This window comes from Misgurnus anguillicaudatus, chromosome 11 (assembly GCF_027580225.2).
Source record: "Misgurnus anguillicaudatus chromosome 11, ASM2758022v2, whole genome shotgun sequence".
NCBI classification, from domain to species: Eukaryota; Metazoa; Chordata; class Actinopteri; order Cypriniformes; family Cobitidae; genus Misgurnus; species Misgurnus anguillicaudatus.
Genome location: NC_073347.2, coordinates 37077761 through 37101277, shown reverse-complemented (window position 1 = coordinate 37101277; position 23517 = coordinate 37077761). Strand labels below are relative to the sequence as shown.

General features: G+C 37.3%; 1 protein-coding gene across 1 annotated transcript in view; it reads right to left on the bottom strand.

Annotated features, from left to right (window-relative positions):
- eys (eyes shut homolog) overlaps nucleotides 1-23517 on the bottom strand; it is a 255595-nt gene that overhangs the window by 153983 nt on the left and 78095 nt on the right. The window contains exons 17-19 of the mRNA XM_073873603.1: nucleotides 19640-19837; nucleotides 16383-16504; nucleotides 5273-5394 (exon numbers count right to left, since the gene is read on the bottom strand). Coding sequence (XP_073729704.1) covers nucleotides 5273-5394; nucleotides 16383-16504; nucleotides 19640-19837 — 442 coding nt within the window. The remainder of the gene's footprint in view (nucleotides 1-5272; nucleotides 5395-16382; nucleotides 16505-19639; nucleotides 19838-23517) is intronic.

The following is a 23517-nucleotide window of genomic DNA, read 5'->3' as shown; positions in this document are numbered from 1 at the left end:
GAGTTAAACTATGATTACTGTATCAAAGCTATGGTTTATTTGTAGTAACCTGCTTTAACTAAAGTAACCTTGTTTTTAATTTATTTGTAATAAAACCATGGTTAATTTTCATAAGGAACAGTATAGGTAGAAGAAGGTGAAAGACATTAAAGCCTCACGGTTAGATTAGATAGTATATTTAGTTAATCACAGAGCTTATTCAGGATTTTAATTGAACCGTAATCTTGACCAATGGATTTGGGGATTTACCTATTAATGCAAACATGTCTTCATTTATGAGATAATATATGAACTGTAAACATTAACTGTAGTACTACATTAGATCTGGGGGTTTATGACAAATAAACATATACTTTAATGTCCTGTAAAGGACAGTTGGTGACATCATTGCTGGTTCTCCAATCACAAAGGTGTGTTTGTTGGTTCTATGTGGGACACCACATCACAAACTAATAGGTTAAAATATTCATGCATATAGAGAAAGACTGACACTCCTGGCACACAGTGACCTTGTAGCATAAAAGCAAAATCCCCCAGAGGAACATTTTCCAATTTAGCTTTGCCTGTGGTGCTTTTGCAATAATGAATGTCACACATCTCTTTAAAAAAGTCATTTTCTGTTCATTTCAGATCAGGATTACACTGTGTGCTGCCATCTAAACTCTCATCAACAATAAAAACTTTGCCTTAAAGTGACATCTCACCCACAAAACTAAAATACTGTGTCTCTCTTTTGTAAAAGCAGAAAGACTAACAGCCTCAAACACTATTCAGTTTCTGCTGGCGTTCACACACAGGTAAAATCTCTTACAGTTTTAAAAGAACATGACAGGGGAGAGAGAATTGTCATTTTTGGGTTAACTACTATATGAGGGGTCGAGGTGCATCCACAGCATTCCTAAAGACAAAAGAAGAAAAACATCTAGGATATGAAATAATACAATGGCTGTTTTAAAGGTCAGCCATGCTATTCTCAAAGGTATTATTTACAAAAAAAACTGTGATTCATAATTATATGGTAAAATGAGAATGTAAAAAGGCTTTTTCTGTGCTGATCTTTTCATATCTAAAAAAAAATACTGCCAATGAAGAATGATGATTTGCTTCTTGCTATTGCTGCTGTAGTAAAGATGCACATGGTATTCGAACGAGGGACACTGCTATTACCCAAACAGTTCATTTGATCAGCTTTTAGGAGTAGGGAAGAAACTGGGTGAAAGTAACGCAGGACAAAGTGATTTTCTCAGACCTCTGACTACATTTGCATTTAAAACTATGACTACATCTTTAGCACACAACCCTTGTCATTTTTACCTTATACCTATATAATGACCCTTGTCATTTTTAATGACACAAGTCATTTTTACCTTATAACGCGTTGTGTTTCAGGTTTCATGTGTTAAAGTACTGATCAATCTACAAGTTATTTAGTTCTCTTACACATCCTGAAGTTTGACTTCTCAGAGTTTTTCAAAATAAAAGTAAATCGGGTTTAAATGTCAGGAGTTCCTTGTAACACTCGTTACTTTTGTCCTGCTGCTATTACTGTACTATTATGTTGAACATTTATATTATTCTAATTTAATTGGATTTAATTTTCAATAATTAGTGTTCATACTGTTGAAAAAACACTTGTTTGTACTATTTATTTTTTACTTTCTATAGTAGTTCTTATTTTTTATTCCATAGCATACTTTTTTATAGTTGATTCTTTTTGATTGCAATTTCTTTACTTTTATACTCTAATTTTTACTATATTGTAATTGTACTTGTTTGCTGCCCTTCTACACTTGTTTTTGTGAGGTAAAAGCAAAATGAGAATTTCATTGTGCCTACATGACAATAAAAATCTTGAAAAATAGTTCAAAAAGGTCTCTAGCTCAGTGGTGCCATTTCACAAAAACCTTGGGTATGGCATCATTTCTGCTGGCTATACAACATGAACATTCTCAAATAACCATAAAACCACAATATATAAACAAAATGTACCCATACTTTACCAATGTTAAAAAAATGCCACCATACTAAAGAATTAAAGAATGCATGGACATGCACAGACGTAAAGATAACGACAAAACACAAGCAATACAAACTTTGAAATATTTTAATCCGGGATGTTTGATGTCATCCTCCTGTTGGTTCCTACAGCGCATCATGAAGTCTAATGCTGCGTTTACACCTGCCGCGGTACAGGCGTCAATCGCGAGTGATTTCAATGTTAAAGCAACACTATGTAGTATCCATGTAAAATTGACTTACGGCTCCCCCATGTGGTTGAAAAGTGCAACAGTGCCTGGTATCAGACACTCTTCTGCAGGCAGGGGGAGGGGCGGGGCTGTGTTTTCTACCTTCCACCGCCACTTTCAGAGTGTGCTTGTAGCAGCTAGGAGGCTGATCAGGTTGCAGCAGCAGTAGAATTTGTCCAGTTAAGAGTTATTCTATCACTGAAATAATTTTAGAGACATTATTTAAAGGTTGAAAAACTACATAGTGTTGCTTTAAGTCAATGTGAAGACGCATTGACGCATGTCTGGAGGTCTCGCACCACTACATTCGCGTGTAGACCGTCTACCGCGCCTAGTTTGCCGCTTGAACAGTTTGAATGCATTCGCGCAATTTTGACACCTCAAACGCGGTTGGTGTAAACGCAGCATAACACACCTATTTATTATCACTATTAAGAACATACCAATGTTCAAATCTGTTCTACTAAATCATCTTTAATAAGCATCACAAACTCTTTATTTCTGCTGTTTTGTCTGAATGCCAGGGTATGCCGACTGCCATACGAAAACGCCACCCCTGCCCTAACTGGGGTACATATTAGTACCACAGATTGCATACTAGTACATCAAAGGTACATATGGTACCAAACAGTGTTGTAGTCGAGTCCATCTTATTCAAGTCCGAATCGAGACCGAGACCAAACTGTAAAATACAAATAAAGTCTGAATCTGTACCTAAATGGCAGATATTATGACCTTTCTAAGTGACCATTTTTTCCTGACAGTGCACAGCAAGTTCCTAAATGTTAAGTAAAATGTAGAAATAAAATAATCCACACAATGGCTGTTTTATAGAGGGTCAGAGACGCTGTTTATATACGTGTTATTTACCAAAACCACATGCTCTTGTGTCTGAAGGAAACAGTTTTGTGTTACTCTGTGTTATGAGAATTCAGGCGAGCTGAGGGGATTTATAAGTTCATTTCACTATCGGCCGAAGGAGCATTACATTCACAGACACATGGAAATAGGACACTGGGATGTTAAAGCAGTGAACAGGGATTATATTTACAGTACAGAGAGTAAATTCAGGAAAGGTGCATTCCACATGGTGGCAGTGAGCTTACAGTAGTGCTACCAATCTCTGTTTCTCTCTCTCTCTCTCTCTCTCTCTTTTATTCTCTCTCTTCTGCCCTCAGCAAGAGGGCACATTAGGTGGAACAGCGGCAGCAGCTTTTTCCTCAAGTGAGTCACCGATCGTGAGACACCTCCTCCTGCTGAGCTCCATTGATGGATTCATTTGTTTTACCTGCCATCTGCAATTCATTATCTCCAACATTTGTTAGAGAGGAGAGACGCAAGCAACTTCTGTCTCCGAATAGTGCTCATCTTCGCACGCTTTTTGGATTTAGTCATCATTTTTATTTGTCTTCTGACAAAAATGTCCTTTAAAAACGCATCAATGCTTTGTCACGTCATTTGTTAATTTCAGCCCATTTCGCTCCGACTAAAAAAGTCATAGTTTTGTTGACGAAAAAAAAAAAACGTTTTAGTTGACACTAATGTGCAAAGTGACAAAAAGATGTCAGGCTGTATCAGAGCACCTAAAATACATTAAAATTTATGCAATTGTCAGATGCTTTTATTCAAAGCGACTCACAGTGCATGACAAGGTATAGGTTACATTTCCTATTAGTATGTGTGTTTCTTGGTAATTGCACCACAATGCTCTACCAATTGAGCTACAAGATGACCAAAATATTAACATTATGGTCAAAATACTGTAGATAGTTATACTTTAGTACTGCAGATTGCATTAGCAGTGCAAAGGTTGTGGGTTGGATTCCAAGGGGACACAAACTTACTGAGAAAAATGTATAATTTTTGAATGCATTGCAAAGTCCTTTAGGATAAAAGTGTCTATCAAATGCATAAATGCAAATACTGTACTATGTACTAAAGGTCTTCTCAGGTGCAAAGAAATTTACCCAACCCCAAATGATCCGAATCACTTTATACCCAAATCCGACGTGCATAAATCCCGTGAACCTGACCCACGACAAACCTGAGCGGGATCCAGTGGCAATTTTTTTTAACCCCACTGTACCCAAATGGAAACAGCACCGACATGTGTGTGTGCTGTCTGTAGCCCCACATGCACCAGTCCGACAGAAAGAAACCCCTGTGGCCTCGCAACCAATTTGGCACTGCTCCATTTATTTTCTATAGACGACACCAATGTAACCGCTAACATGTGCATTTAAAATTGATTGACAGGTCTGTCTCAATGAAAATTAACTTACTGCCAGCCACACAATGTCAAAAGCACTCTTGACAAACTGAGGGGGGGTTGGAAAAGGACTCGATGAACACACAATACAGTTCTGGTCTTTTTGGGTCCATTCAGCAAAAACCCATTCATTTTAAATTACCTGAGGCCCGATGCTGCTTATATTATACCCAATTTGTGTCCGAGGCACACTGTTCGGTTCTTTAAGAATCTCCCCACCGAACGGGGCATCAGGAGAGGACACGTTGTTATGACTTGTTGTGGTTTTTTATTTGAACTGAATGATTTTTACAAACAGCTAATTTATTAAACTTTTAGAGCCAAACCCGCTCGGCTCTTGGGTTGGACCTCAGGTTTTCAGATCTAAGTGGACCCATGAAGATCTCTATGCACTAGGGATGCATCAATATACAGTATCAGCCAAAAATTGGTATCAGCAGATAAAAGCACCCCCCCCATTGTTTAAAAACAGCTGATGATCAGAGTTAGTAATCAAAATCACTGTATTGGCACAGACATCTGTGGCAGTGCATCACTACTATACACACATGCAGAAACACACATTCATTTTTTTACAGACTATTGCATTACCATTACAGCAACCTGCAGCAAGAATTTGTACACAAGCGAGCATTTTAAATGAAACACATTGCACACATATGAGAAAGGCTGCCAAAACTCCATTTTGTTTATTCCAGTTCTCCTTTAGAGATGGCACCACCGCTCTCCTCCATCAGGCTGTGTTTGTGCAACCCACCTGTAAGCGTTGAGGAGGTCTGTACAGGTGCCGTTGTTTTTGCAGGGTTTTGATGAACACTCGTCGCTCTCCCGTTGACAGAACTCCCCCTCCCAGCCTGGCAGACAGAGACAGCTGTAACTCTGAAATGTAAATGAAGAGAGCAAATGAAAAGATAATCGACAGCAGTGCGACTCTTCCATCGAATCCTCGCCTTGACCTACATAAACATTTTCACATTGATCTATTGGTGCACCTTAAATTGTCTTTTTTTAGTATCAAATAAGCGTCATAAAAGATGACAGAATAGCAAAACACTATGGTGCTACTAAAGGAAAGATGTAAACTTCTTTTATTATTTGTACTAAACCTGGAAAACAAAAGAGGATGTTATCAGAACCGCTAAGGTAGGCTTTAATAAACAATTCAAATGAAATGAGATAAACTCATAAAGGTAAGTCCAGATATGTGTGATGTATTTCAAGGCTTCTTTGCAAAGACTGGATTTTGACTCAACATTTGCTGAAAATCCTTCATTATGCTGAGCTCTTAAATCTCATTTTTTCATGCACCTCTTTGAATTTAGTGCGTGAAAATATTTCGTGCCAGGTTTGAGGTTGTGCCTTCAACTTGCAAATGAGAGCTGCGGCAGAGATTTTCAGCAAATAAAAATGTTGGTTTCTGACACATTGTAGGGCTTTAAGAGACTTAGATTATAGTGTATTGTATGGACTTTGTGTTGCTATTTTTGCTTTCTTTGGAGTTTGATAGGCTCTGGTTAGTCTGCATCATATGAACAGTGTGAATATTCAACAATGGAAAAGAGGTTTGGAATGGGTGAAAATTGCTTAAAATTTTTGGTGCACAAGTGTTGGAAAAAGCATGCATGACTCTGTTTTTTTTTTTTTTGCAATGTTCCTTAGCACCCTATCTACTTTTCTCTAAAATAAATGTGTATTTGACCCTTTCTGTGAAATCCACACTATGTAATGCAATGAGAGCATCAAAGCTTGATTTCAATCATCGATTTTACACTGATTTCAATCTTTGACATGATCTTACTCAGTCAATATTTAAGATATCAAGGTTATATTTTTACAGCATGTCCTTTATGTTATGCAGGATGAGTTTATGTAGAAAACAATACATCACTAAAATGACTTTAGCTGAGTTTTCACAGGCAGTCTCACATATAAAATGTATACTAAACATACTTAGGGCCCTATTTTAACGATCCAAGCATATGGTGTAAAGTGCATGGGGCAAGTGCACTTATTGTGTGTCCAAGTCCACTTTTGCTAGTTTAACAACGGACAAATGCTTTGTGTGCATGGTCTAAAAGGGTAGTTCCTAGTCTTGTAATGAGTAATGGGTGTGTTTTGGGCATAACATGCAAGAAACCAAGGAAAGGCTCGTCTCTCATCCCATTTAAAAGACAGTTGTGCTCTCGTCATGTCGATTCCCCATTTAGAGAGTTGTAAGTGGAAAAACTGTAAGCAGAGGAAGAAGATCACCAGTTTAAGATTAATGTTAAAAATATGTGTTGTGTTTTATTCTTTAAAATGGTTATTTGTGTAATTAAAGCTTTGGTTCTCTTTAAAAGTCATTCTTTCACTCATGGAGTATTAAGTAAAATAAGCTGATTCATGATCACTGTAAAGGTTTTTATAGGAATAATTTACAAATATGCAAAAAAGGTTTGCATAAGTAAAAATACATTATATTTGTAAGAATGAGAAATAGCACTGGGACTGGGTTTCGAAAAATATTACTTAAAACGGCTCAAAGTCATCATATAAAATAAATCTGTGGCATTTAGAAACATTTCAAAATAAATGCAGTATTTGCACTTTTTAAGGGCAAAAAATCAGCTTACCAGGCTACAGGTGAAGCAACTCTTCATGCCTTCTAAAGTCCTGGAATTGGTCCAATAATATATTTTACATTATAATCCTTAGCATTTTTCATATTTAAAAATGTTTTTGTGCTCCATGTGTGTGCATTAAGCAAAGTGTACGTGCGTTCTCGTCCTGTTTATAACTGCGTCATGCTGAAACTAGCAAAAACACTTGCTTAGTGCACTGCATTGCGCAGGATGTATTGATTAGGCCTTTAATCTGTAAAAAAACAGGTAGAATCTGTAGCTTCAACTTCCATCCCACCTACAGTACTACTGTATTAACTTGAAATGTATTTAGCATGGCTTTTATACATGCTATCTGTATGAAAGAGCAATGTCTGCTATGCAAATAGACTCATTCAACCACCCACCACTGCACATCAGATATTCAGGCATACAAACTTAATTTTGGCATAAATTGCTCTAAAGATCATTTCAAAGAGAAAAAAAATCTGAATTACGCCCCATGCGCATCTCAAACAAACAGAACCTTAAGTGCATAAAATGCATTTCTATGGTTTTAATGTCCTGGCACAGCTAACGTGTTCTCACTCGAAAAGATGAGCTTGAAAAGAAGCTTCAACGTGAATGTGTTTCTTAAATTGCACCTGGATATTTGACCCCATTTACACCCACTGTAGTATTAATCTTCTTTCATTACCAGCACTAAACACGGGGTCGAAACAAAGGGGCCGCACTGCTTTGCAATCTGATCACTTAAATGACATTCAAAGATTATTAAAAAAACACATGTGACTAATGCATCCTGACGCATTGACGAAGTACCGCCTACTAACCCGTCAATCAAACACGCTGCTAAAACAAGACTGTATATGTGTGGCATCAAATAAGCATCTGATCAAAAAAAGTGGAGCGCACACATGTACTGTACATGCACAGACTTTAGTATTCTTACAGATCATTTGAAGCTTAGTTAATGCATGCACTTCACTAAAGTAACAGCAAATCCCAAATTGGATGTAATAGAATAGATAAGCCAATACATTGCTTGCTCTTCATCAACATGCAACACGCAGACATAGTGAGGTATGTAGTAATGAAATCAGAGAAGCGCTTCTAAATAAAGATGCATTTGGCATGCACATCGCTATACCACATGCAACCGGTGGTGTGTCTCCTCTGACGGGCTACGATCGGATTACTCGAGACGCATCTCAATACCAGGTGTGAACGGGTCCACCGAGAATGACCTGTCAGAATACAGTCAACCTTTTCGTCACGCAGAGTTTATGGACTTCTCTCCCCTCCACTTTGTCATTAAAGTTTTCATTATGAAAATTAATCACTGTGGGGGTTTGGCGTCTGCTATTTTGCATGGCAAAGGTTCATTCTGTCTGGTCCCTCGCAATTGAAATGAGTGCAGGTTTGCAAAGTGGATGGATGTTTGGAGTCCCTCATCGCCGCTGCCCTGAGGGTTGATCCTGGAGTGCATGCTAATCTGTGCTTCATCCAGACACAGACACAGTGTTAAGCTTTGCCTAATGTAATTTAAACACTGCAGGCCTTATTCAGAAGACAGAAGAAGCTATGCAGACATGGTGTGATGGATCGGATGCCTCCAGAAAACTCCTGTTTTCACCTCTGGCTAAAGATAATGTCATCTTATTTAGGCTGCTAAATCATCGGCAGGGATCGTAGGTCTCCGAAGCATCCCGGGGTTATTTTTATTTGAACTGAAGTAAATAAATAACTATGTAAACGCTGCCAAGTATTAAACCGCAATCCATGAGATGGCTTTCAAAAGCTAGCTCTCGTCTCCGCATGGAGTCGCAGGAAGAAAGACTTCTTTAAAAAAACAATCGTGAGAGAATTAGCAAGTGAAATAAATCTCTCATCTATACGAGATCCATTACTGCACGACGCAGCAACAAACTGGTGCTCTGAACGACCTGAGAATATATGCTCATGTTTTATGTACAGACCTGCACTCACAGTATTTTATATAACAATAAACTATCTTTAACGCTCAGGACTGAAGTACATTTGGCTTGGAAATGATGTGAGGGTGTTATGTTTGACAGACTGAGTAGTATAAATGTTTATGATGAAACGCTAAAGTTTTGCTTGTAACTTTGAACTGCACAAACGCCAGAAGAGCACTTACCTGGTGACATTTGATTGCAACTTTAAAGATGCTTTTACTTTGAATGAACACAGTTTGTATTTATACATCTGTACATATTTCACTCTTAAAAATACTCAATGAAAATGTAACAAATAAATAAGTCAATTGCTTGCCATCTCCCCTCAACTTTAGGAAACTGAAACATTTTTTTAATTTCGACAAAGTTTCAGAGGTCATTTAGCCACTAGCCAGAACAACACACACAGCATAAGTTAACTAAGGGCCAAGCACGTAACCATGACAACACATCAGATGAAACCATCTATATAATAAATAAAAGCTTAAATTTACAAAATGGTTTTAAAAAGTAATTGATTACTGTTTTGGTGTAGTACAGTATATAGTATCAGATTTCTTTAAAGTGCATTTTAAGCACACCCAAAAACATATAAAACAAAACAATTAATCCATCCAAAGAGCTAAAACATTAAAAAAAGATCATCACTTCTCTCCACATGCCTCTGAATTCAAAGAACTGAAATATTCAGATGAAGATGATTTGCATGAGATGTGCAGTGCAGCTCCCATCATGTTACTCCTGTACCGGGCAGGTGGTGACTCCTGTCGGCTAGTCAGAACCAGAAAATCCACATTCTCACACCGAGAGAGAAAGGTCAATCTAATTTACCGAGCGTATGGAAGAAATATACTCTCATGTGACCTTCTGCATCCACCCCTCTCTCCACATCCCACATCCACTGCAATCTAACCAGAACGTGGTTGCATTTAAGAGCTCAATTACATGGTGGCTAAAGCGTTTCTTAATCAGTGATTCATACCTGTGACAGTACAACAATCATTTAAAAGCACTCATGCGACCATCCTACTATTAACCATATAGAGGATATTAACATATATCAATGCTATTTCACTCATTTATCGAAGGTTGTAAACATGTCCGCTGACAATTGCTCTATATTTCTTTTAAATTGCTTTGTGTACATTTGTAAGCTAGATCAAATATTTATCTTCATTTCTTGTATAGCAACTTTGAACAGACATCATGACTTGAATACTGTAAGCGTAATCACCTACTAGGTCTCATGAGAAAGAAAGAGAAAGAAAATTGCATACGTTTCATGGGCTTTGGTCTCTTGAAAGGACAGTCCACTTAGAAATAAAAATGATTTTGTCAACATCTAAATCACCCTCATTTTGTTCTTCTCTAGAAACAAACAAATATTTTCCAATACTGTTAATGTTGGTTTTTAAATCAGTCCATAATCTGGCACCAGTATACCTCCCTGAGTTGTGGGTAAGCATCCATTAGACGTAGGTTTTAAAGTACTTATTCAATCCACAGTTCAAAACTTAAACACAGCAGCGACCAAGCTTTTGCAATTGCTGGGCCCACACTTTGGTATAATCTTCTGGTTGAAATAAGAACTGCGTCCTCTTTACCCGTCTTTAAAATTAAGCTCAAATCTCATCTCCTTGAGCGAACGTCAATGACCTAACAGAATGTTTTTATATTGCTATTTTTATTGTTCTTTATATTTTTTATTAGTTATTCTGTTTCAAATGTGTTTTTATTCTGTCATGTAAAGCACTTTGGTCAACTCACAGTTGTGTGAATGCTATATGAATAAATAAACCCTGGTTTTGTTTTTACCTATCCACCTTATTTTTGACATATATGCCATCTTTGAGCTCCTTTGTGTAAGACTTACGGTGAGCCGCTAAAGCTAACAGTAGTCGTATCATGAGATACGTAAGTGTGCCATTATGACATTTTATGAAATCCAGGAAGGATTCATCATTGCATCATTTGTGCAGTTAGGGGTTGCCATAATAGCTGATACAAACAAGAGTAAATCTCTACAAAACATTTGTTTTAACCATAATACACACATAAGAGCCGAATGTGTATGTGGCGCACGTGCACCCATTATCTGTATCCACACATCCATCCAGTAAAACCTTTCATAGACACTGACAGTGAACAATAAATACGATCATTGTTTAAAAACAACTAATATTATGCTGATGAAAATAGGCTGATTTAGCTGGTTTATTTATTCTGCTACTATATATTGTTACAAAAATGTGATTACAGTACCGAATATATACGATATAAACTGCTATTTTAAAAATTTTAAATATGCAAATAATTTCCTAAGCTTATGTCTCTATCTAGTGCATAAGAAGCGATTTAGTAATATTTTCATAAAACGAAAACAATACTGAATATATGTAATAGTTTAATGTGTTTATTAAGGTTCGTTCAAATAACTTACAATGTGTTGAATGAGAAAGATGCTGCTGACTGTCGGACTGCGTGAAGCTTGATGTGTCGCCATAAAAAACCTGTCGATTAAAAATTGACGTTTAAAAAACCTCACACCAGGGGAGAGTTGTGACATTTTAAACCATCCCTGAAAAGGTTAAAAACACAAAGTCTTGGTCTATTTCATGTACAAACACTCGACTGACTTTCCCACTGAAGAGATCCTGATATATCTCTGTGCTTTTATATTTGCACATTAAAGACCCGTCAGCCCCGAGCAACAACAGAAAATGATTGAATATATCTTCATATGATATATAAGGACACTTCTTCATTTCATCCTCACACTGGATCATGGCAGGTGTAGTAAATATTTACCATAACTGTTTTTAATCATGTTTTATGCGAGCTCCCACGACACTGTTTTCTACCGGCTGGCTATTGAAATGGACAAAGTGAGGAACTACGTCACATCACTTACTTCTGTATTCAAAAATAAGGATGATGCACACTTAACATAAATCTTTTATAAGAACATAAAACTCTTCAACTTAAAATCACTTGTTTGTTTAAGCAAAATTAACACATTTCAAACCAGTGAGTTTCCATAAATGTTTTAAGTTAAATTAACTTATATGAGCTTACTGTGAAGTTGTCTAACATCATGTGATAAACAGAAACATAAAAAGACAGAAAAGACTAACACTTAAACAATTATTTATGAATAATATTCAAATCTAGTAAGCTTTTTATATCTGATAAAATCCTTTAAGCTGTCCAGTGAGCTCAACTCCAGAACTGAGTTAGTCTAATTTGCAAAGAAAATTATTTATACCAGTTTTGTAAATTCGATCATTGAATTAATTGAAAATATTACAAATTAAATCATTCTTGAACTGGACACTTTTCTAACCAACCTGATCTTACGGGTATTCACATGTATTAGACGAGTTTGCAAATCGTATGAATTTGTTTGTAGTGAAGCAAACAAAACATACAATTATTAGAGAAAAAAATCCCCAACGTCACATCAGCGAATGCAAATTGTGCAAAACCGTTGAATGGGTTCATACAAATTGATGAACATATTGTTTTGGTAACTAATATTAAACTCATTTATCACACACAGGTATCACATGGCTTTAATGTTTAATGCCTGAGTCCTGCATTGAAGACATTGTTCTGAGTATTTTCTGTCTTACACTTGAAAGATTCAGTACTTGCATGTAAAAGACATCAGTAGTATTCTTCAACAATTCTGGGATTGGTACACGTGGGCTTGTTAGTGAATAAATAACAGCAGCATGTTCTTTAAGTCTAAAAACCTATTACATTTATGAAAAACTCATGGCATTACCACATCAGATCCTCCTTTGTCAAGGTCATCTCTGAAATGATCTCATTCCCTGATGCAAATCATTAATTAACCCAGCGTGTGTGAGGGCTAATATTCCCGCCCGCATCTCTTTTCACAGGACAGCAGCCTACAAAACCGCCCACCTCCAGGTTTCCAAGGGATGCCGCGAATAGCCCAATTTTATTCACAGCCTCCTTTCAGAGAGCGGGACCCGAGGTTGCATTATTCAACATGAATAAATGATAAACTATTTTTCCCTCCTGTTCGCAGAACACCGGAATAAAAATAGATGAAGAAAAGAGAAAGTGTGCGAGATAAATAAGAGCAGGAAAGAGCCGGGGAGGAGAGGGAAAGTGTGAAATGAGAGCGGAGGGGCCGGTTTCTCTCTCTCTCTGGGTGTATTAGTCTGGGTTTGCTGAGGGGAAGGAAAAACAATTTGGGATTGCAGCCGAATAACTGCATGTCACACAGGCTTCTGAGCTGTTTATTGCTCCACATTGACTCATTCATTGCTCTCTGAGACTGTGAGGTTTAAAAAACTACTGAACAAAGTTGCAATAGAAACATGTCACGCTAGTTTAAACCAACTAACAAGACAACTTAATCAGATGTTTGGTTCATGGAAAGGAGTGTAACTTGTACTCTAAGAATGAAGAAGAAAAACAAAAATTAAGATACGATGATGACTTGTTTAGACCAGGAAAAGAAATGTTTAGGAAAATGAGTAATGTAGTATCGTATAACAACATAATGTTCACGTTACATCTTACAACAAAGATAAAAAATAAGACTTATTTTAGTGAGGTTGGGTGGGTAGGCTTAAGCCATTAGCTTACACGCGCCATCCACATGACATCTTTTTCATCATTAGGTGGGTCTGCGCCACTGATCTATATAAATGACTGGATTGCGCATGACGTCACAACTGTGAAGCCACCGCGCCGCCATATTGGTATACCCAAACATTCTATTAAATCAATGAACGTTATCAGATTTTAATAATAAAACATCACTTTACTTGTCTCTGTTTATATATCTAAAGTCTCCCTGTACATTATTACAACACAAACGTCCTAATCATGTACATAGTTATCTACTGAAAGTTGTACATTTTGCTTTTTAAACATTTTTGCTTTTTTTATACATTCATCTTTATTACAGTATCAGATCAGCAGACAGACCGCAGCATATTTAGTGTTAATGACAAACATGCTCATTCTGAAATCTAAATTAATAATCATACTTTGTACCGTGCGTGCATGCAATCATTTGCTGGTTTTGTAATTATGTTACCTTAACTTATTTAGAGAAATAACGCGGACCGTGTATAGCTTAATGTCAAAAAACTTTTTTTATACCTGTGTCATTAACAAAATGCAAGCAGACACACTCACCTTAACGGTTTTTGTAAATCCATTAGCCTGCCCAATTAAAACATAAACATTGCAAATAACACCAGAATTAACAATTAATTTACGTACACATGTCCTAAAAATTAACCTTGTGTGACTGATACGCTGTAAAGCAGGTTAAATTGGATCATGATTTTGAATGGAAGTCAATGACGCCGTCTGCCAGTTGGGTATACCAAGATGGCCGCTCGAACTCTGCGCTGGCTTTACCTCACGCTGTTACGTTAAGCGTTCTATGCGCAATCCAGTCATTTATATAGATCAGTGGTCTGCGCTCATCCGCGTGCTGCCCAAAATTTGAGACGGCACGGAGACACTTTTAAGACACTCACTACAAACAGTAACACAAAGGCAATAGACAACATTTGCACACACACCATCATCTTTTCTTCTTTTATTTTAACTTCTTCCAAGAACAGAGAGCTGTGGAGCATTTTTGTCACCGTAATGTTTGATTTCTGCTCTTTGTTTTTTTGTTGTTTGTTTGTTCTAAACTGTGTTTGCAATTATGGATCTGCTACTTTTCTTCATATATCCTAAATTTTTAGTTTACTGTAAATGTCACAAATCATTGCTTCCCTGATTGCCTGGCAGAGTAATCATTTGAATAAGAAATCGTTTGAATTGCGTACGTGTCGAACACAGCCATCCACACGTAGCCGTGGTGAAGCCCAAGTAAGTATACTTTGTAAGCTGCGTGGACGCGTGCACGTGCGAGCCAGAAGCGGAAAAAGTATACCCGTCCCGGCATCAAAATTGTACCTTACAGTAGCTGAAGAGAATAAAGAGAAAAGCAGAAGAAGAAAAGTAAAGCTATGTTCTGCTTTACATTGTTTAATGCATATGCTAATTTAAAACCCTTTATAAATTAACCTATATGTATTTTCTTTTAAGTTGCTTCTTAAAACCCACCTCTTCTCTTTGGCCTTTGACACTAGACATGCGTTTTAAATTTGTTTTATTAAAATTTTAATTTGTTTTATGTGTCTTGCATGAGTTGCATTTTTATGTTTAGATATTTTTTCTGTAAAGCACTTTGGTCAACTGTGGTTGTTTTAAAGTGCTTTATTTATAAAGTTTGATTTGATATGAAAAAAAAGACTATTATACCATATCATTTACTATAGTAAATGGTGCTAAAATTCTTAGTAAAAAATTTACTACAATAAGGTTCTACTATATCAGCCTTCTATAGTATTTTTTTCTGTATTAATATCCATGATATTTGTATTTACATACAGTACTATAACAACATTGCTTGATATGTTGCACTTAATAAAAGTCTCTACACTTAAATATATAAATTGTAATTTTTGTGTGTTTTAATTTCACCTGTCGAATTGCAGTACTTTGACAATTTTTACAGCAGTGGGGACCATTTTCATGGTCTCGCCTAGAGCCCCATATTCCCATGGGCCGGCCCTATGTCTCATGGAGTTAGTTCATTAAACATTTGCATCCCTTTGAAGCTTAAAGAGGTGGTCACGATCCACTCCCATTGAAACCAGAAAGCCCAAACAACATTTTTTGAATTATCATACACACACACAAAAAAAACATTGAGGGTTATTTGTGATTTACTGTCTTCTACAAAAACTAAGCATACTGTACATAATGCAACAACATTTTGACCATGTCAAAGGCTTAACCGAAACGTACAGCTCGAACCCAAGGAACACACAAACTAATATAAGTAAAAATGTATACCTTGTAATTTACCTCAAACCACTTTGTAAAAAAAACACCTGCCAAATGCATACAGTAAATGTAAATGTGATTTTTTACCGACTGGGTCACATATGAATAGAATGAATAAATGATAACACTTTGGCACATACTTTGGTTTTGTGTACATTAAATGAAGACAGAGATTCAGTTTTAGTTACAGCACATGCCAAATATCTCACGTGGGCCAAAGACTGATTTGAATATGATGAATCACCTTGCACAGAAAACAATCATACTTAACAGCAGATGTTAATGCACATTAGTGGCCACTATTCTTAGTACCCACATGTATTATTGTTGTTCATTCATTACCGGCTGTGTATGAAAGTTAGACGGTTAGCAGATGATTCATTGTTCCTACCAGATGGAGATCCAGGCACGTTGAGTTGTTTTCACACATGTTGTTGGTGCAGTCATTGATGTCCAGTTCACATCTCAATCCAGCGTAACCAGGGTTACACAAGCAATAAAAACCATCCACAACTGCAGAGAGACAGAGTTCACTTTCAGAAAAGAAGAAATAATACACACATACTGGACATGCACACTTAAAATATAGGTGCTTCAAAAAGCCATAGAAGAACATTTTCTGTTTCATAAAAGGCTTTTTATTTGTGAAAAAATGTTCTTCAGATTATTAAAAGGTATGAAAGAAATGGTTCTTCGACTAAATGGTTCTTCGCCTAAATGGTTCTTCGCCTAAATGGTTCTTCGACTAAATGGTTCTTCGACTAAATGGTTCTTCGACTAAATGGTTCTTCGACTAAATGGTTCTTCGACTAAATGGTTCTTCGACTAAATGGTTCTTCGACTAAATGGTTCTTCGACTAAATGGTTCTTCGACTAAATGGTTCTTCGACTAAATGGTTCTTCGACTAAATGGTTCTTCGACTAAATGACTAAATGGTTCTTCGTCCTAAATGGTTCTTCGCCTAAATGGTTCTTCGACTAAATGGTTCTTCGACTAAATGGTTCTTCGACTAAATGGTTCTTCGACTAAATGGTTCTTCGACTAAATGGTTCTACGACTAAATTAGTCGAAAACAAAGCTGGGTTAAAAACAACTCAATGCTGGATTGTTGTTACTCAACCATGAGTTTTATTAACCTAGCTGTTGGGTTAAAACAACACAGCATTGGGTAATTTTAACCAGGCAGAGTTTTCTGTCCAATATTTATCCAGTATGGATTGAAAATAATGCAGACATTTTTAAAGTGTACTATAAGTAAGTATATTTTCCATGAAAAATGTAAACATCCCTTAAAAAAGATACATTTACTTATGAAGCTATATACAGTATAAAGAATGCCATTGTGGTAAGAGAAATAAAGTTGATTCAAGATATAAATAAGATTCTCAAGTCTAAACATATCCAATTTTGCCTTAATGTAATGTATCTTGTTTAGTTATCATTACTGAAAATATTTGTTTTTGCAGTGTAGAGCGATTTTTCCAACATAAACGTGTAAAGCATCTCCAGTTTATCACTTCTAGACTTTTCCAGATTTGTCTGAAGACCAATGATTCCTCTCTCCTTCTGTTAAAAACCTTTGTTCACCACACTTATCAGTAAAATTGGCTTTTTCTCTGCCTGCGTTCGGCGACGGTCATTTATATTCCCTCCAGCAGCCGAAAACAAGGTGCGACCAATTAAATGTAAAAAGTGTGTTTGTGAAGCCGTCTCGTACGAATTCAACAAATGTGTCATGTCCACCGTCTTTGTGTTCAGTCTGACTCGCCCGAAGCTAATGACCCATTGCACAGGCCTTTAATCATTAACGCTGTCGAAGAGAAACGTATCCCGTCTTTCTGTGCAGAACAGCAGCCTGTGACGGAGATAATTGTGGGTTCTTACAGGCTCAAATATATTACAAGAGTCCCGGGATTCTTCATTATCCCGTAGATTTACCGTATAATCTATACTGCCACTCTATCTCTGCATGTGTAGCCGCAATTACTCTCATTAAATGCTTTGGGTCCGGAGTGGCAACCGTATTTTTCACACCAGCTCCACGAAGGATTCACCTTTTCACAAATACGGCAGATCGCAGAGCTCTGTGCTTTTCTGGCCCTGAGGGATTGCACGCGTGGGGCTGCTGGTGTTGGTGCGACCCGGGCGGAAGTAAACAGGTTAACTGTCTGATGGATGTTGTTGGGTTTGGAGATACTGGCGGTCCTGAGACCGCAAGTTTAAATCCAAGTAGGGAAGGAAAACGTAGTTGCTAAGCTACAAGTCATTGTCCTACATCTCTGTTACCGTTTGAGCAAAGCACTTGAGCAGGGTGACTGAGAAAGAACCCTAAAAACATACCCAACGAAAAGTTTTTGAAATGGCTGTACTTGAGGTTTGGCTAATCTGTAATCCTTTAATGACAACATCTGTTTGATCTATGGTATTTTTCATGATTTATGCAGGAGATGCAAAAGGACAAAAACTGCTTATTGGATTGCTGAGGAAGAACAACACCCTGTCTTGGGCTTTGATTGTATTAACTTAGCCATTTATCATCCATTATACAAATTACAAAGCTGCATTCATGGATCGTCTCACAGCCGGCCCGAGACGCTTGATAAAAACAAACCAGAACAACTGTAGTCTGCTCATACAGTAATGAGTGTCTCATCTTCTCTTATACACCTGGCCGGATGAGGCTATGAAACTATGTGATTAAGTTTCTTATGTGCTATGTTAGCAAACCTAGAAATTACAACAGTGTCATTATTTACTATGAAATGACAGAGAAGATGGGACATTTGAAAGAATTTTGCCTCAGATTATTTGCATACAAAGGATGAGTTTCTAAAAATACAATAATGAACAAAAATAATAGGAAATGACATTGAGGGCTGCAGAAGAATCATTTAAATATATTTTTATAATATCCATCTGTTCTTCACACAAACTATCATACGCCATGCCTTAAACCCAGGATACACTGCAAGATTTAAGATCCTTTAAAATCATTACCTTATCACAATGTGCATCATGGATCGTTTAAACTCGGGTACGACAGGCATGTGGACTGTATGATGATGACACGGAAGCTTTGGCGCCTACGTCACACGTTAGAGCTCGTGGTAAACAAATACCAGCGCGCGGGTCGTAGCAGCAAACACACTGTGTGGTGATCATGCTGAACTTCTGACACTGTCAGAAAACTATCGTAGGCTATCTTTGGATGCATCACCGGAAAAACGTCCGTCTTTGAACCTCTCTCACTGTACGACATAGGACCACCAATGAAGAGCCACGATCATAGAAATTGCGACTGTTTCACGGTGGCAATCTTTCATCTGGGACAGCCAAAACATGTGCGGTGTATCCCAGGCTTTAAGGACACTTGAAAGTGCAGTACATGTATATGAAATTCATGGTCACTATAAAAGCTTCTTATGACAAATCACTTTGCTGTTTTATCACTGCTTTGGATAGAAGCGTCTGCTAATGCCTAAAAGTAAATGCAAATTGATGAGCGTGTAAACTTTTTTGTTTCTTTTTATTGTTGGCTACAGTAGTTACATGGTACACACTGCCTTGCATATTTTTAATGCTTGGCTTCATGCACAATGGTTTGAGTTCTGGGGTTTTGTGAAATAAGTGGAGAAATTTCCACTTACTGTCGTGACAGAAGCCATGCAGACAGGGGTTGGATTCGCACTCGTCTATGTTGATCTCACAGCGGGTCCCGGTGAAACCCCGTCGACATCGACACCTGAAGCCCAGAGGGAAGAGCAAAGGATCGGCCTCCTCCACACACTCGGCCCCATTATCACACGGATTACCAGCCTCACAGGGCAGAAACTCACAGTTAATCCCTGTAATTTCAAATACACAGACATATGGTTGTGTCAAAAAGGTAATAAAGATTTCATACTGTACATACTCTTCACACTCATAATACAGTACAGTAAACGACATAAAGGCAGTTTAAAATCGTTTTTGACAGGGGTGTGCGTTAACAAGCTGGTAAAGCTTTTGCATCATTGCTGGCAGGCAACATTTTCTGAAATGCTAACAGAGGTGTTTAGAAAATTAGGCACTTTCGTGCTATTTTTGTCTTCCAGGTTTGAAATATACATTGTGTCAATATCACAGCCTGTGGCAATAAACTCTATTCATGACAGATCATGAAGAGAGGCGTTCCTGCAATGCTGTCAGGGCTAGACTCAGTTGCAGGCAATTGATTGGCCATCAACTACTATTTTTCGGGAAAGCTTTGAGAATTGGCAACACAATCTCAATTTATGAATTTGTACAACCTACTTTCTATTTTTTTGGAAAATCTGCTTTTATCCCTTGACGCTGAATTTAGGGGTGGGGTTAAGGGCCGTTCACATTATAAACATAACATCAACTATAAAGATAACTATATTAGCATCACCAACACCGGACGTTAACAATAACTTTATTCTAATTCGCTCGCAAGGTCCAGTACTTGCGCAAATCATTTAGCTTCAATGGCATTAACTAATATTGTATATTTCCTTTAATAAAAACATCGGTTGACATGTCATTGAATGAGTAAATAAGCTGATCTTGTTGCTTTTACACAGTGGGTAACCAGCAGACTTTCTCAACACGCCACTTTAAGTGTATCTCTATACAGTAAATCTAGTTTGTGTAATCTAATATCTTACCTTTTGTAATAGTTAGTAGTAGAATAAAAACATTATGAAGTCAATTTTATAGCAACTGCGCTGGATACCAGAGGTCATTTTATGTTATAAATCTCAACAATAGCCTTCTCCACAGTGTTATCTGTCATTTTTAAATGCTCGTGCACTTGAAGTTCAATTAGATTCGATTGGCTGTCAATGGTTTATCGTTCATCAGGTGGGAAAAACAAATCGCTCAGAAAGTGATCCCAACGATATCGTTCATTGTGTCTTATCGTTATAGTTGTGAACTCTGCTATTCTCTTTAATATAAATGATTTTAAAACTATATTTTTATTGTTTTTCCTATTATTTGTATGTTTTCACTTTGTACAAATTCATACAAATTAGCCAGCTTGTAAAATACATATGAATTCCTGTGAGATTGGGTTAAAAATAGAGACAGGTGGAGTTGGTCTTGCTCATGAAGGCAGTTTTGTGTGTTCATGCGAGGATGTCTAAATTGCACTGAAAGTGGTTCACTGGCTCATAATTATAGGGGAACCATTTTTAGTGCTATTTAGCAAAATTTTTTTAAGTGAACCATGTCCTTAGGACATATCTATCTCTTCAAATACGGTACTGTCATATTTTACCTACTGTACAACAGTTTTTCTTGACTATTAATAAAATATATAACACTGATATTTAGGGAGGCGGCTGCAGATGACACCTGATCGTCCCATCTCTTTTTCCCCATGCCTCGCCCACTCCTCACTCTTCTCCTCACAGTGTCTACACCCATCTAAGTTGCATCTTTTTTTTTTTTCAAAACATAGTAAAGTATACTGGAGCTGAAAATGAGGGGTTTCATAACCCTTTAGAAAGTGTGTGAAATACACACAGGTATCTAGCCTGGTTGAAACCATATCATTCTTAGTAGTAACTGAGTTATGGTCTGGCAAAGCTTCATAGACAAATAATTTCCAAAGGGGCGTCACCAACGGACGTCTCTCAAATGCCTCTGTTTCCAATTGGATAGACCTAAAACCAATCACAGCAATGAAGGAGATGACGTATGCAGATATCAGACTTTTCAATGCAGATTATATAAACAGGAAATATTTGTTTTTGATCATAATTAGCTGATTTAAAAGTAGAAATTTTAGGCTTTCTTTGGATATGTGTATCATGTTTGTGTGACGAGTATTCGCAGAGTTTCAACTGATTTTGTAACGTGATTTGAGAGACAGCTGGCGGACACAGAAATGTCTGAATGCGCACCCTGTTTATTTTCTTTATTTGACAAAAACACAAAGATCTCTTGTTATTGTGAATGTACACTAATTAAAGAGGACCCTTCAGAGTTTCAAATGATGTCAAACACGGCACTGCTGGATAAATGGCTGTCATGAATTCTCAGGGTTTCAATTAAATCTTGCAAATAAATGCCCACTGTATTTAAAATCCAGTCTGGACACTAGTTAATTCAGTAAAGGATAGCTGTGTAATGGGCAGGTTAATGTTCTTGTCTTGTCTGTGTGTAGTCTTGTGTTTGTGTCTCTGTACAGCAGGTTGATGGCGCAAGTTTTTTCCCTCCTCGACTTCAAAACAGAATAACCGATATCATCATCATCATCATCTCTGACAACCTAATTTACCCATCTAATGGTACTGTGATCTCTGTTTGAATATAAGCAGTGATGATTGAGCCGACTGATCGATTTGAGATGAGACGCATTCTGAATTGACCAGCTGAAAAATCATACATATATATAACCCAACGTGCAAACCTAACAACAAACAAATATAGCTCTGTTCAACATGTGTATATACAGATACTAGATAAATATCAACATATTCCTGATCAGAATAATGTAGTCTAATAGCTCAACGGTCAGAGGAAATCTACACTGATGTTTTGTCTGATTTAACCTCAGAACACACTACTATTACAAACCAAACATGTATAATCCACATAGTATACAGTACATGGATCAATGAATATGCAAATTAAACTCAGACCATAGATATACACTAACCTGAAGGATTATTAGGAACACCATACTAATACTGTGTTTGTCCCCCTTTCACCGTCAGAACTGCTTTAATTCTATGTGGCATTGATTCAACAAGGTGCTGAAAGCATTCTTTAGAAATGTTGGCCCATATTGATAGGATAGCATCTTGCAATTGATGGAGATTTGTGGGATGCACATCCAGGGCACGACATCCCAAAGATGCTCTATTGGGTTGAGATCTGGTGACTGTGGGGGTCATTTTAGTACAGTGAACTCATTGTCATGTTCAAGAAATGCTGAATGCATGAAATGATTAGAGCTTTGTGACATGGTGCATTATCCTGCTGGAAGTAGCCATCAGAGGATGAGTACATGGTGGTCATAAAGGGATGGACATGGTCAGAAACAATGCTCAGATAGGCCGTGGCATTTAAATGATGCCCAATTGGCACATAGGGGCCTAAAGTGTGCCAAGAAAACATCCGGTTGTGCGTGTTGTGGCTTCACAAATGCTTTGCTGCATACTAATAATCCTTTAGGTGAGTGTACATGTGCTAAATTTGGCAGTTTCAGACACATTGCTCTTGGATGTGATTTAATAAAGCATACGTGAACTGTGCATTTTCTGCACTAATAACATTTTAGCGCTAATGTTCACATGTTAGAGCATTCACACTGCGCATGTTTGCATTACCGAGTCTATGCATCCATACATATATCTATGGCTTATCTACTACTGATTCACTCGTTCAGCTTTGTTGATCTGATCCTCAGTTACATGTTTGTGACGCAGAAAACCGAGGCGATTTCAAACCATGGTTTCCAGTCTGCCTTTGGAAAACTCAAATTTTATGTAGAAAATACCCAGCAGTGGTGTTG